This window comes from Mustelus asterias, chromosome 25 (assembly GCF_964213995.1).
Source record: "Mustelus asterias chromosome 25, sMusAst1.hap1.1, whole genome shotgun sequence".
Classification (NCBI taxonomy): Eukaryota; Metazoa; Chordata; class Chondrichthyes; order Carcharhiniformes; family Triakidae; genus Mustelus; species Mustelus asterias.
The window spans coordinates 32,198,684-32,211,995 of record NC_135825.1 but is presented as its reverse complement, the minus strand read 5'-3'; the positions used below and the strand labels follow the sequence as shown (position 1 = coordinate 32,211,995).

The 13,312-nt window shown below is 44.6% G+C and overlaps 1 protein-coding gene across 1 annotated transcript in view; it reads right to left on the bottom strand.

Annotated features, from left to right (window-relative positions):
* itpr3 (inositol 1,4,5-trisphosphate receptor, type 3) overlaps positions 1–13,312 on the bottom strand; it is a 301,852-nt gene that overhangs the window by 45,333 nt on the left and 243,207 nt on the right. The window contains exon 40 of the mRNA XM_078242319.1: positions 2,137–2,329. Within this exon, the coding sequence (XP_078098445.1) occupies positions 2,137–2,329 (193 nt within the window). The remainder of the gene's footprint in view (positions 1–2,136; positions 2,330–13,312) is intronic.

Genomic DNA, 13,312 nt, shown 5'->3' with positions numbered 1-13,312 from the left:
AATGAATTAGGAGCAGGAGTAGGCCAATTGGCCCTTTGAGTCAGCTCCACTATTCATTAAGACCATGGCTGATCTGATTGTGGCCTCAATGCCAAATCCCAGCCTAGACCTGTTAATCTTTCACCCCCATGATCATATTGAATGATGGTTCAGGCTCGAAGGGTCGAATGGCCTACTCTTGCACCTATTTTCTATTTTTCTATGTTTGTCAGTCAAGAATCTATCTACTGGTCTTAAAAATATTCAATGACCTTGCCTCCACTGTTCTCTAAGAGAGTTCCAAAGACTCATGACTGTCTGAAAGAAATAATTTCTCCTTTGTAATAATTTGTAAGATTATCAATCAGGTTTGCAGTTGGCTCACTTACATGTGCTAGAAGCTAATACACCCACACACAGAGCCCTGTCTTTCTCAGATTATCTTGGAGAGCTGTGGCTCTGGGGGAAATTATGGACATTGGGCGGGGTGAGGCCATGGAGTAATTTGAAAACAAGAGTGAGGATCTTACAATCAAGGCATTGGTTAACCGGCAGACAATGTAGGTCAGCAAGCACAGGTAAGATGGGTGCATGGGACCTGGTGCTAGATAAGACAAGAGTAGCAGAGGCTTGGATGACCTCATGGTTATAGAGGGTAGAACATGGGAGTTTTAGAGGTTTATTGGAATGATCATGTCTGGAACTAACAAGGGCATGGATCAGCAGTAAATGAACTGAGGCAGTGTCAGATGGTGTTACAGAGGTAAAAATAGTTGGATTGAACAGTAAACAGTAAATGGCAGAACCCTTAAGAGTATTGATAGGCAGACGGATCTGGGTGTACAGGTACACAGGTCACTGAACGTAGCAATGCAGGTGGAGAAGGTAGTCAAGAAGGCATGCTTGCCTTCAATGGCCGGGGCATTAAGTTTAAAAATTGGCAAGTCATGTTGCAGCTTTATAGAACTTTAGTTAGGCCGCACTTGGAATATGGTATTCAATTCTGGTCGCCACACTACCAGAAGGATGTGGAGGCTTTGGAGAGGGTACAGAAAAGATTTATTAGGATGTTGCCTGGTATGGAGGGCATTAGCTATGAGGAGAGGTTGGAGAAACTTGGTTTGTTCTCACTGGAACGACAGAGGCTGAGGGGCGACCTGATAGAAGTCTACAAGATTATGAGGGGCATGGGCAGAGTGGATATTCAGAAGCTTTTTCCCAAGGTGGAAGAGTAAATTATTAGGGGGCATAGGTTAAGGTGTGAAGGGCAAGGTTTAAAAGAGATGTATGAGGCAAGTCTTTTTACCCAGAGGGTGGTGGGTGCCTGGAACTCGCTGCCGAGGGAGGTAGTGGGAGCAGATACGATGGTGAGTTTTAAGGGGCATCTGGAATATGGTCCCTGAAGTGTAGGGGGTTTTAGTTCAATCGAGCAACATGGTCGGTGCAGGCTTGGAGGGCCGAAGGGCCTGTTCCTGTGCTGTAATTTTCTTTGTTCTTTGAACAATGGTGCTGATATGTAGCCAGAATCTCATCTTAGGGTCACATATTATACCAAAGTTGTGAAAAATCTGGATTTGTCTCAAAAACCCAGGGATGGAGATGTCATAAAATATCATTCAGGGAAGCGATGGCCTCATGGTATTATTGCTAGATTATTAATCCAGAAACTCAGCTAATGTTCTGGGGACCCAGGTTCGAATCCCGCCACAGTAGATGACGGAATTTGGATTCAATAAAAAAATATCTAGAATTAATAATCTACTGATGACCATGAAACCATTGTCGATTGTTGGAAAAATCCATCTGGTTCATTAATGTCCTTTAGGGTAGGAAATCTGCCATCCTTACCTGGTCTGGCCTATATGTGACTCCAAAGCCACAGCAGTGTGGTTGCCTCTCAACTGCCCTCCAAGGAGATCTAGGGATAGGCAATAAATGCCTGCCAGCCAGTGATGCCCATGTCCAATGAATTTAAAAAAATCCAGATTCATAATGCATTTTCAAGCAGTATTTCTTAACAAGAGGCCATTGACCTGAAACATTAATTCTGTCTCTCCCTCCACAGATGCTGCCCGACCTGCTGAATATTTCCATCATTTTCCTCCTCTGCTTTGTAATTTGTGGTGGATTTAACAGGACAATGCTGGAACACCCTACCTTTATGACCAGCTCCAGGGATAGGATTTGTTTTCTCATGCAGATCATTCTTTGTTACTTTGCCTCCCAGATCATTCATGTTGACTGAAACATTTGCTTTGATTTCTTGCTGAGCGACTTTCATGCGTTGATTAAGCACCTTGAAAAACTTTTCTGATTGATTGTCACCAGTCATAAGACTGTGGAAGGAATTCTGGAGACAAAATATGAATCATATTAGATATTAGCAAACAGGCTTTCATCTCAACATTCAGATAATACAGGAGATACCGTCTGTAGCAATATGAGTGAAGACATGTTTGTCACTTTGACGTAAGTGGAGATAAAACTCCCCGACTACTGGTACAAAATAACTCAAAGCGACAAGATATTTAACTTACAAGATGAAACAATGTTCAAATAACAAAAAAACGCAAACGGTGACATTTAAAGAACTATGATATAAATTAATACTCCGATAAAATTGGCACAAAAACAAAGCCGGGGGGGTGGAATTTTCCCATCCTGCCTGCCACAGGAATCATTGCGGGTGGGGGAGGACCATGCCAAGGTCCTTGACCGTGGGTAGGATTTTACAGTTTTGGGAAAGCGTGGCCGGAAAATCCTGCCCAGAAAGTAAGAAGAAAATGAATTTAAAAATCCCCAAGATACAGGTAGACAGTCCAATGCAAAACCAGATAGTAAAATTATGAAAAGGACGTTAGCTAACTATAACCAATTGCTTGCTAGTTTATTAAAGCAATAACTGTCATTTTGGGAATGGAATTGAGATTCAGATTTGGTTCAGATCCAAAGCCTGCTCATGTTGCTTATACTTTATTTATTAATTTGTGGGACATGGATGTCGCCGGCTGGCCCGCATTAATTGCCCATTCTTGTTGCCCTTAAGAAGGTGTTGATGAGCTCCCTTCTTGAACTGCTGCAGTCCACATGCTGTGGGTTGACCCACAGTACTGTTAGGGAGGGGTTTTTGTTCCAGCGACTGTGAAGGAACGGCGATATATTTCCAAGTCAGGATGGTGAATGGCTTGGAGGGGAACTTGCAGGTGGTGGTGTTCCCATGTATCTCCTGCCCTTGTCCTTCCAGATGGAGTGGTCATGGGTTTGGAAGGTGCTGACTCAGGAGCTTGGGTGAATTGCTGCAGTGCATCTTATACAAACAAAGAACAAAGAACAATACACCTCAGGAACAGGCCCTTCGGCCCTCCAAGCCTGCGCCGCTCATGTGCCCACTCGACCATTCTTTTGTATCCCTCTACTCCCAGTCTGTTCATGTGGTTATCTAGATAAGTCTTAAACGATCCCAGCGTGTCCGCCTCAATCACCTTGCTTGGCAGTGCATTCCAGGCCCCCACCACCCTCTGTGTAAAATACGTCCCCCTGACATCTGTGTTGAACCTTGCCCCCCTCACCTTGAACCCATGACCCCTTGTGTTCGTCACCTCTGACCTGGGAAAAAGCTTCCCACTGTTCACTCTATCTATGCCCTTCATAATTTTATACACCTCTATTAGGTCACCCCTCACCCTCCGTCTTTCCAGGGAGAACAACCCCAGTTTACCCAATCTCTCCTCATAGCTAAGACCCTCCATACCAGGCAACATCCTGGTAAACCTTCTCTGTACTCTCTCCAAAGCCTCCATGTCCTTCTGGTAGTGTGGCGACCAGAACTGGACGCAGTATTCCAAATGTGGCCTAACCATCGTTCTATACAGCTGCAACATCATATGCCAACGTATATATTCTATGCCCCGTCCAATAAAGGCAAGCATGCCATATGCCTTCCTCACCACCCTCTCCACCTGTGCTGCCACCTTTAAGGATCTGTGGACTTGTACACCCAGGTCCCTCTGTGTGTCTATACTCCTGATAGTTCTGCCATTTATTGTATAGCTCCCCCTTACATTAGATCTACCGAAATGCATCACTTCGCATTTATCTGGATTAAATTCCATCTGCCATTTCTCCACCCAATGTTCCAGCCTATCTATATCCTGCTGTATTCTCTGACAATGTTCATCACTATCCGCAACTCCAGCAATCTTTGTGTCGTCCGCAAACTTACTGATCATACCAGCTACATCTTCCTCCAAATCATTTATATATATCACAAACAGCAGAGGTCCCAGTACAGAGCCCTGCGGAACACCACTAGTCACAGACCTCCAACCGGAAAAAGACCCCTCCACTGCTACCCTCTGTCTTCTATGTCTAAGATGTGGAGATGCCGGCGTTGGACTGGGGTAAACACAGTAAGAAGTTTAACAACACCAGGTTAAAGTCCAACAGGTTTATTTGGTAGCAAAAGCCACACATGCTTTCGGAGCCTTAAGCCCCTTCTTCAGGGACTCACCTGAAGAAGCATGTGTGGCTTTTGCTACTAAATAAATCTGTTGGATTTAACCTGGTGTTGTTAAACTTCTTATTCTATGGCTAAGCCAGTTCTCCACCCATCTAGCTAGCTCACTTTTTACACTATAGATAGTGTACATTGCTGCTACTGAGCATCGGTGGTGGAGGGAATGGATGTTAGTAAATGTGATGCCAATGAAGCGGGCTGCTTTGTTCTGGATGGTGTCAAGCTTCTTGACTATTGTTGGAGCTGCACCCATCCAGACAAGTGGGGAGTATTCTATCACACTCCTGACTTGTGCCGAGTAGGCGGTGGACACGGTAGCACAGTGGTTAGCACTGCTGCTTCACAGCTCCAGGGACCTGGGTTCGATTCCCGGCTTGGGTCACTGTCTGTGTGGAGTTTGCACATTCTCCTCGTGTCTGCGTGGGTTTCCTCCGGGTGCTCCGGTTTCCTCCCACAGCCCAAAGATGTGCGGGTTAGGTTGATTGGCCATGCTAAAATTGCCCTTAGTGTCCTGAGATGCGTAGGTTAAAGGGATTAGTGGGTAAAATATATGGGGGTAGGGCCTGGGTGGGATTGTGGTCGGTGCAGACTCGATGGGCCGAATGGCCTCTTTCTGTGCTGTAGGGTTTCTATGATTCTATGACAGTCTTTGGGGAGTCAGGACGCCAGTTACTTGCTGCAGTATTCCTAGCCTCTGACCTGCTCTTGTAGCCACTGTGTTTATGTGGCGAGTCCAATTGAGTCTCTGGTCAATGGTAAGCCAAGGATGTTGACAGTGGGGGATTCAGTGATGGTGCCACCATTGAATGTCAAAGGGCAGTGGTTAGAGTGTCTCTTATTGGTGATGGTCATTGTCTGACATTTATTTGGCGTGAATATTATTTGCCACTTGTCAGCCCAAGCCTGGATATTGTCCAGATCTTGTTGCATTTGAACATGGACTGCTTCAGTATTTGAGGAGTCACGAATGATGCTGAACATTGTTCAAACATTGGCGAACATCTACACTCTTGACATTATGATAGAGAGAAGATCATTGATGACGCAGTTGAAGATGATTCGTCCTAGGACACTACACTGAGGGGCTCCTGCAGAGATGTCCTGCAGCTCAGATGACTGACCCTCCACAACCATTTTCCTATGTATCAGGTATGACTCCAACCAGCACAGAGTTTGCCCTCGATACCCATTGATTCCCGTTTTGCTGGGACTCTTTGATGCCGCACTCAGTCGAATGTGCCTTGATGTCAAGGGCTGTCACTCTCACCTCACCTCTGGAATTTAGATCTTTTGTCCATTTTTGAACCAAGGCTGTAATGAGGTCAGGAGCTGAGTGACCCTGGCAAAACCCAAACTGGGCGTCACTGAGCAGGTTATTGCTGATCAGATGCTGCTTGATAGCACTATTGATGGCCCCTTCCATCACTTTACTGATGATCGAGAGTAGACTCATTGGGCGGTAATTGTCCTGCTCTTTCCGTACAGGATATACCTGGGCAATTTTCCACATTGCCAGGTAGATGCCAGTGTTGTAACTATACTGGAAGAGCTTGGCTAGGGGAGCGGCAAGTTCTGGAGCACAAGTCTTCAGTACTACTGCTGGAATGTTATCAGGGCCTATTGCCTTTGCAGTATCCAGTGCCTCCAACCGTTTCATCATATCACGTGGAATGAAACTAATTGACTGAATAGTGGCATCTGAGATGACCACTGGAGGAGGCCGAGATGAATCATCCAGTCGGCACTTCAGGCTGAAGATTGCTGCGAATGCTTCAGCCTTATCTTTTGCACTTATGTGCTGGGCTCCTCCATCATTGAGGATGGGGATATTTGTGGAGCCTCCTTCTCCAGTGAGTTTTTAATTGTCCACCACCATTCAGAGCTTAGATCTGATCCGTTAGTTGTGGAATCGTTTTGGTCTGTCTATCACTTGCTGTTTATGCTGTTTGGCATGCAAGTAGTCCTGTTTGGTAGTTTCACCAGGTTGACACTGCAATTTTAGCTATGCCTGATGCTGCTCCTGGCATGCCCTCCTGCACTCTCCATTGAACCAGATTGATCCTCAAACTTGATGGTAATGTTTGAGTGGGGGATATGCCAGGCCATGAGGTTGCAGATTGTATTGAAATACAGTTCTGCTGCTATTGATGACCCATAATACCTCATGGATGCCCAGTCTTGGGTTGCTAGATCTGTTCGAAGACTGTCCCATTTAGTACGGTGATAGTGCCACACAATACGATGGAGGTTATTCACAATGTGAAGGCAGGACTTCGTCGCCACAAGCAATATCATAGAAATCATAGAAACCCTACAGTACAGAAAGAGGCCATTCGGCCCATCGAGTCTGCACCGACCACAATCCCACCCAGGCCCTACCCCCATATCCCTACATATTTTACCCGCTAATCCCTCTAATCTACGCATCCCAGGACACTAAGGGGCAATTTTAGCATGGCCAATCAACCTAACCCGCACATCTTTGGACTGTGGGAGGAAACCGGAGCACCCGGAGGAAACCCATGCAGACACGAGGAGAATGTGCAAGCTCCCAAGTGACCCAAGCCGGGAATCGAACCCAGGTCCCTGGAGCTGTGAAGTAGCAGTGCTAACCACTGTGCTACCCTGTTTAATAAACCCATTTACAAAAGAAACGCAGCTGAATGAATATTAATCTCATCTACCTGAGCACTTATTGGCTGTGGGCAATCATTCATTGGCATGGGGGAAATATCTATCATGAGCTTTAAAGACAAAAGTAATTTCCTTAGATGCCCTGATGTCCAGACCATTCTACAGTGTAAAAGAGGAGACAGAACAATTGATTGATGATACTTGAGAGACTCGCCAGGAGATTCAAGGAAATAGTCAAGATTATGCTTATAATGAAGATCAGAAGGATGGAAGTCTTTTAGTTTTGAGAAAACAATAGCCTCATGCCTTGAGTGTCCTGTGACTTAATACAGTACAAGAAAGGTGTAATGTCTGAACTATGTTAGTGGTTGTGGGTTTTAAACAAAAAGAAAAAGATGTGGTTTGCATAAGTAGATTCAAAATAACAACAACAGATTTATGCTAGGACCGCTTGCCTGTACAGAACAGAAAATGAAACTGAGCAGGAGGCTGTGAAACACCCCAATGACATCACCATCAAATCATGTGACTGCCTCATAAAGCAATCATGCAGCCACTTAAATATATAACAAATAGTCTGTGACATCTCAGAGCTCAGAGGATATCATCGGAGCTTTGTCAAAAGTTTCTATTTGGTTGTGCATTTTGCTACTTCCTCTACCTATTTTAACAGGGGTCGTTCTAAGCCCTACTGCCTGGTGGAAACTGCCTCTGCAATTAGAATTGAGTATGTTACTTTCCCACTCACAATTCAGTCCTTTCTCACTGTCTCCAATAAAAACCTGAAGAGTTTGGTAAGGGATGAGGTGTCTGCCTAAAAAATCCTGAATTTACATAAATTGTGATTTTCCTGTGTCAAGGGAGACTGCTAGCTCTTTAAACACAGCCTGAGCGCAGATGTTCCTCTGGCAATCTCTCATCCTGCTGAACTCCCTTTGCGTTAAATCTTCCAAAAACCCTCTGAATGCCATTTACCCAGAAACTGACAAGTGGTCAAGGGCCACCTGATCTTGTCTATTGGTCAACCAGCTTGTGCTCTCTTCATGCCCATTCCAGACAGGAAGTGGACTGGCTGTACTTAAATGAGATCCAAGAATTAGAACATCTCAGGCCTAAAATGATTCCCAACAATTGTGTTTACGATCTGCCACACCTGCTCTCTGCCATCCCAAATCTGTTTTTGGTTTAAATCAACCCCATGGAAAAGCTGTAATTTTCAAACGTCAAATCTGCCCATCATTACAGAAGAGGGTTATTACACCTGTCGCTCTCAAGCATGGTTCCTGAAAACAGTTTTGATAACTATTCTGAACAAAAAATACATTTTTATTTTCAGTTCCCCAGAGCTTGTACATAAATCACATCCCATAAAGATTTACTATCAGTCTCTAATCCCCAGAACAACGTCAGGACAAAAACTGATAAAATTATTCTTTAGTGAAGTCTGGTTGCACATTTCAGCCAGAGACACTTCTGGAGTGTGAGATACTTTTTTAATAGTGATAAGAATCCACAACACAACTGTATTCATTAACAGTTATCCAGCAATCTTTTCCCATGAAGCTATCTATGCCATTTAGCATTTTTTCCACAGAATGAATGGCCATCAAAAACAAAACGCCAGTTTCATGTCAGTATATGGGTAGAATTTAGACTGCATGGCCCAGATAGTCGATCACACCTGAGAACAGTCATGGAATGGGTGGATGATGGAATCCATGTACCGGCTCATTTGGGCCCATGTGAAAATCATGCTGAGACCTAACTACTGTATGTATGGACAGTATTATCGGCACTGCTAATTGGTCGCACACCTATTTACGTGGTGAGTAGCTGGAAAACAGCTATCGCTGATGGTGTTTGAAGGCAGCCAGCCACTGGACGCCCCGCCCCCCCCCCCCCCCCCCCCCCCCCCGCCCCCCCCAATCCCCTCCAGCTTAAAGGGGAAGTGCAGGGTCATAGTAAACAGGAGTTAACACCTGCGAACACAAAAAATATCTGTTGACCAGACCCTTGGGTTCTACAATGGCAATCTAGGAGGTTGTGGTCCAGATGGGAGGCAGTTATAGGAAGATCTGTTTCCTTCTGATGGCAGAAAGCCCTCCAGACAATGCCTTGGCCACCTGGAAGAGGTGGCAATGGAGGTCAATGTCATGACCTTAACTTGCAAGTCATTGCTGCAATGAAGGAAAATGATCAATGACATCGCCAGAGCTGTTAAGGTAAGAATCTTAGCTCTGACCTTAATTGTTTTCCCTGTGCTCCTCCAGCCTCTGCAGTCCTGACATTGTTCTGGGGATCAGAGCCAACACTAACCTCTACTGCTTCCCTTCACTCTTGTACAATCAAGCACCTTCACTCCACCTCCCTTCCACACTCTATTATTTCATGTTAAAGATCAGGCACTATGTGAGATAAGATTTGGTGACTGAAAGAGGCCAAACCAACCTGCTTACTCTTTCCCCTCTGGAGGAAGACATGCTGGCTAGCCTGGCCAGGGAGCAAGTCATTGTCCTGGAGTGTGGTAGCACCGAGGAGACGTCGTGAAGAGTTTCTTTAAACCTTATCCTCTATTTTCTATCATACCTCTATCTTATCCTGCATGCTTTGCAGGTGTTCTCAGCAGTCGTTCATTTTCCTCTGCTCTCCCTCGACACTGAAAGCTAACTCTTGTCCTTCTCTTTTACCTAAAATGCTGAAAGATGAGGCGAGCTTTTCTGAAAATAGAGCACCACTTGATCTAACCCTGAAAAGCAGCATCTCAGAGACTGACACCTTGTGTACTTTAAAGGATAACTCGCTGGCCAGGAGTATGCAGGAGCTCGAGCATGGAAATTGCTTGCAACCGGTGCCAGCTCCATGGATGACAAGAATGCATACTAAGTCTGGTGCAGAGAAGGGGCGGCATGGTGGTTAGCACTGCTGCTTCACAGCACCAGGGACCAGTGTTCAAGTCCAGCCTCGGTGACTGTGTGGAATTTGCACGTTCTCCCCGTGTCTGCGTGGGTTTCCTCTGGGTGCTCCAGTTTCCTCCCACACTCCAAAGATGTGCAGGTTAGATGGATTGGCCATGTTAAATTGCCCCTTAATGTCAGGGAGATAGCGAGGTAAATACGTGGGGTTATGGGGATAGGGCCTGAGTGGGATTGCGGTCGGTGCAGACTCGATGGACTGAATGACCTCTTTTTGCACTGTAGGGATTCCATGAACTCAGATGCTGATTTTAATGGCTCAATCTAACAAAGGCAGCTTATGGGCAATGGGCAGGAAATGTGACATGCATTGGGCCATCTGCTAGTGATCCTATACACAATCAAATGGACTGGAAGGTGCGGCGGGTATCATAGAATCTGGAGGAATGGGGGTATGGATTGTCCGTCACTTTCCCAACTCCCTTGAATTCAGTTAGGAGTTTTATAAAGAACCCAGATGCAAATATATAAAAGTGGAGTTTCCTTCATCAAAACAAGTGTTCGGATTTTGTGATAGAAATAACGGTAAAACTACTAAGGAGTTATTAAGGAGCCAATTAGAAATTACTACATTCACACATTCTAAGTTAAATACGTAAATCAGGAGGTTTCAGGAGGAGGTTCCCCAGCTCTCCAGAAACTGCACTATACTGGTACCTTAGTCAGGGACTGCATTAAAATATACAGTACCCTTTCATGGAATTCCTACAGTGCAGAAGGAAGCCCTTTGGCTCACTGAGTCTGCACCAACTCACTGACAGAGTATCTTACCCAGGCCCACAACCCTGCCGTAAGCCTGTAACACCATCCATTTACTATGGCGAATACATCTCACCCACATATCTTGGGAAATTAAGGGGCAATTTAGCATGGCCAATCCACCTAAGCTGCACATCTTTGGACTGTGGGAGGAAACCGGAGCACCTGGAGCAAACCCAAGTGGACACGGGGAGAATGTGCAAACGCCATACACACAGGCAGTCGAAAGCCAGAATTGAACCCGGATCCCTGGTGCTGTGAAGCACCAGTGCTAACCACTGTGCCACCACCATACTGTCTGAGTATTTGTGATACTCAGTTGATATCCATTAAACACTCCAGAATAAAGCTTGTGCTTGTTGAATTTTTATGCAAAATGAATTTTCAACAGTGTGACAACATATTAATTACTGGCAGACAACCTCTCTTGCATAGAAAATGTACTTTCACAAGTGTGTAGTCTCATTCCTTCCGTTTTTAATTTTGGGATTTTTAAAAATAAAAGATTCAAATAATTATTTTAAATAATTATCTATTTATTTTGCTTTCTGAGCACAATTTGGTATTGAACCGATTAACATAAAATTTCCAAGTTTAGACTCTGCAGGGGTAATTGTAACCCAAAATATGAATCTCTTGGTGTTGGATGGGGAGATAAATGTTTTATAAATCTCGAATCAATTTGCCTTCGTCCAAAGACAGGGCAAGACACAGGTAACAAATCAACTCCCAGAGGGCAGGTTATATCATTTAAATATTATAAAGAAGTGGCGTGTTTCATATTTAACCAATCTCTGAAGCTTAACTCAGCAGCTCAAGGGAGAGGAGGGTTCCTCCATGTAAGAGATGTGTCTTTGCAGCAGTGCTTGTGGGCCAAGAGGATTACCTCCTTACAATTCACCAAACTCACAAACTTCATTGCCCACAATAGCACAGATTGGGGATTAAATTCCCAAATGCTAGGATTGATTGGTAATCACTTCCTCCAGCCATTAACCAGAATATTAACTCTGGTTTCTCTCTCTACAGATGCTTCCAGACCAGAATTTCCTGTTGTTTTTTATTTCAGATTTCAGCATCTGCAGTAGTTGTCTTTGAAATATTTTGGCTGAACTGTATCTCAATACCCCGCCATTCATCTTGGTTTGGTAGCCCTCAATATGCTTGCTTAACAAAAATTTATTAATTTCAGTTTTGGAATTTTCAATTAGCCTCGTCTCAGGAGATTTTTGAGGGAGAGAGTTCCAGATTTTGAACATGTGTTGTGTGATGAAGTGCTTCTTGACTTCAGCCCTGAAAATTACCTTCGCTCTGGTATTCCCTCATCAGAAGACATAGTTTATCTATCTATCCTACTAACTTTTCTAACTTTGTTAAGCACCTCAATTGGATCACCTCTTAACGTTCTGCTGTCAGCAATGACCCAGTTATATAACATATTTATTTTAAATAGGTTCCCATTCTATGAGCAAGGGATATGGGAGAAAGGGGGGATCAGGATATTGAATTCGATGATCAGCCATGATTAAAATGAATGGCGGAGCAGGCTGGAAGGGCCGATTGGCCTACTCCTGCTTCTAGTTTCTATATTTCATGTTTCTATCATTTCAGTAATGCTGGTCAGAGAATATAACCCACCATGTTTGTGTGCTGTAATGTGTTTACACGCATGGCAGTTCTTCATTACTGCCTTACCTGTACTCCGTCTCAACAAGGTACAATAAAACTAGCAAAATGCTTCCAAAGAAAATAATTTGACTTAAGACATTGGTCGGAATTTTCCAGCACACACCCATCCCAACCCTCACCACCACTGTGGTGGGTCCAGCGAGCCATTGAAATTCCCTTCCCATGGATGGGACCAGTAGATATTGCCAGTGTAAAGGGTGAAAAATTCCAGCCATTAACTTTGTATTTCTCTCTCCCCAGTTGCTGCCAGATCTGTTGCATTTTCCCAACATTTTTTTTGTATTTTATTGCAGCAAAACCTTTTCTGGAACATACTTTACTTGGAACTATAGTGTAAATCTAACAATACCACACAGCCTGAAAGTAGCCACATCACAGGCGGCATGGTGGCACAATGGTTAGCACTGCTGCCTCACTGCGCCAGGGACCCAGGGTCGATTCCTGGCTTGTGCCACTGTGTGTGGAGTCTGCACATTCTCCCCATGTCTGCATGGGTTTCCTCTGGGTGCTCCGGTTTCCTCCCACAGTCCAAAAGATGCTGGTTAGGTGCATTGGCCATGCTAAATTCTCCCTCAGCATACCCGAACAGATGCCGGAGGTGGCGACTAGAGGATTTTCACAGAGGCTTCATTGCAGTTTTAATGTAAGCCTACTTATGACACGAATAAATAAGCTTAAAAAAAAAATCCAATGACACCACTATCAGAGAATTAGCAGCTTATCTCCAAGTAATTCTGCCGTCAAGTGTGCGCCTCTGTTTAGA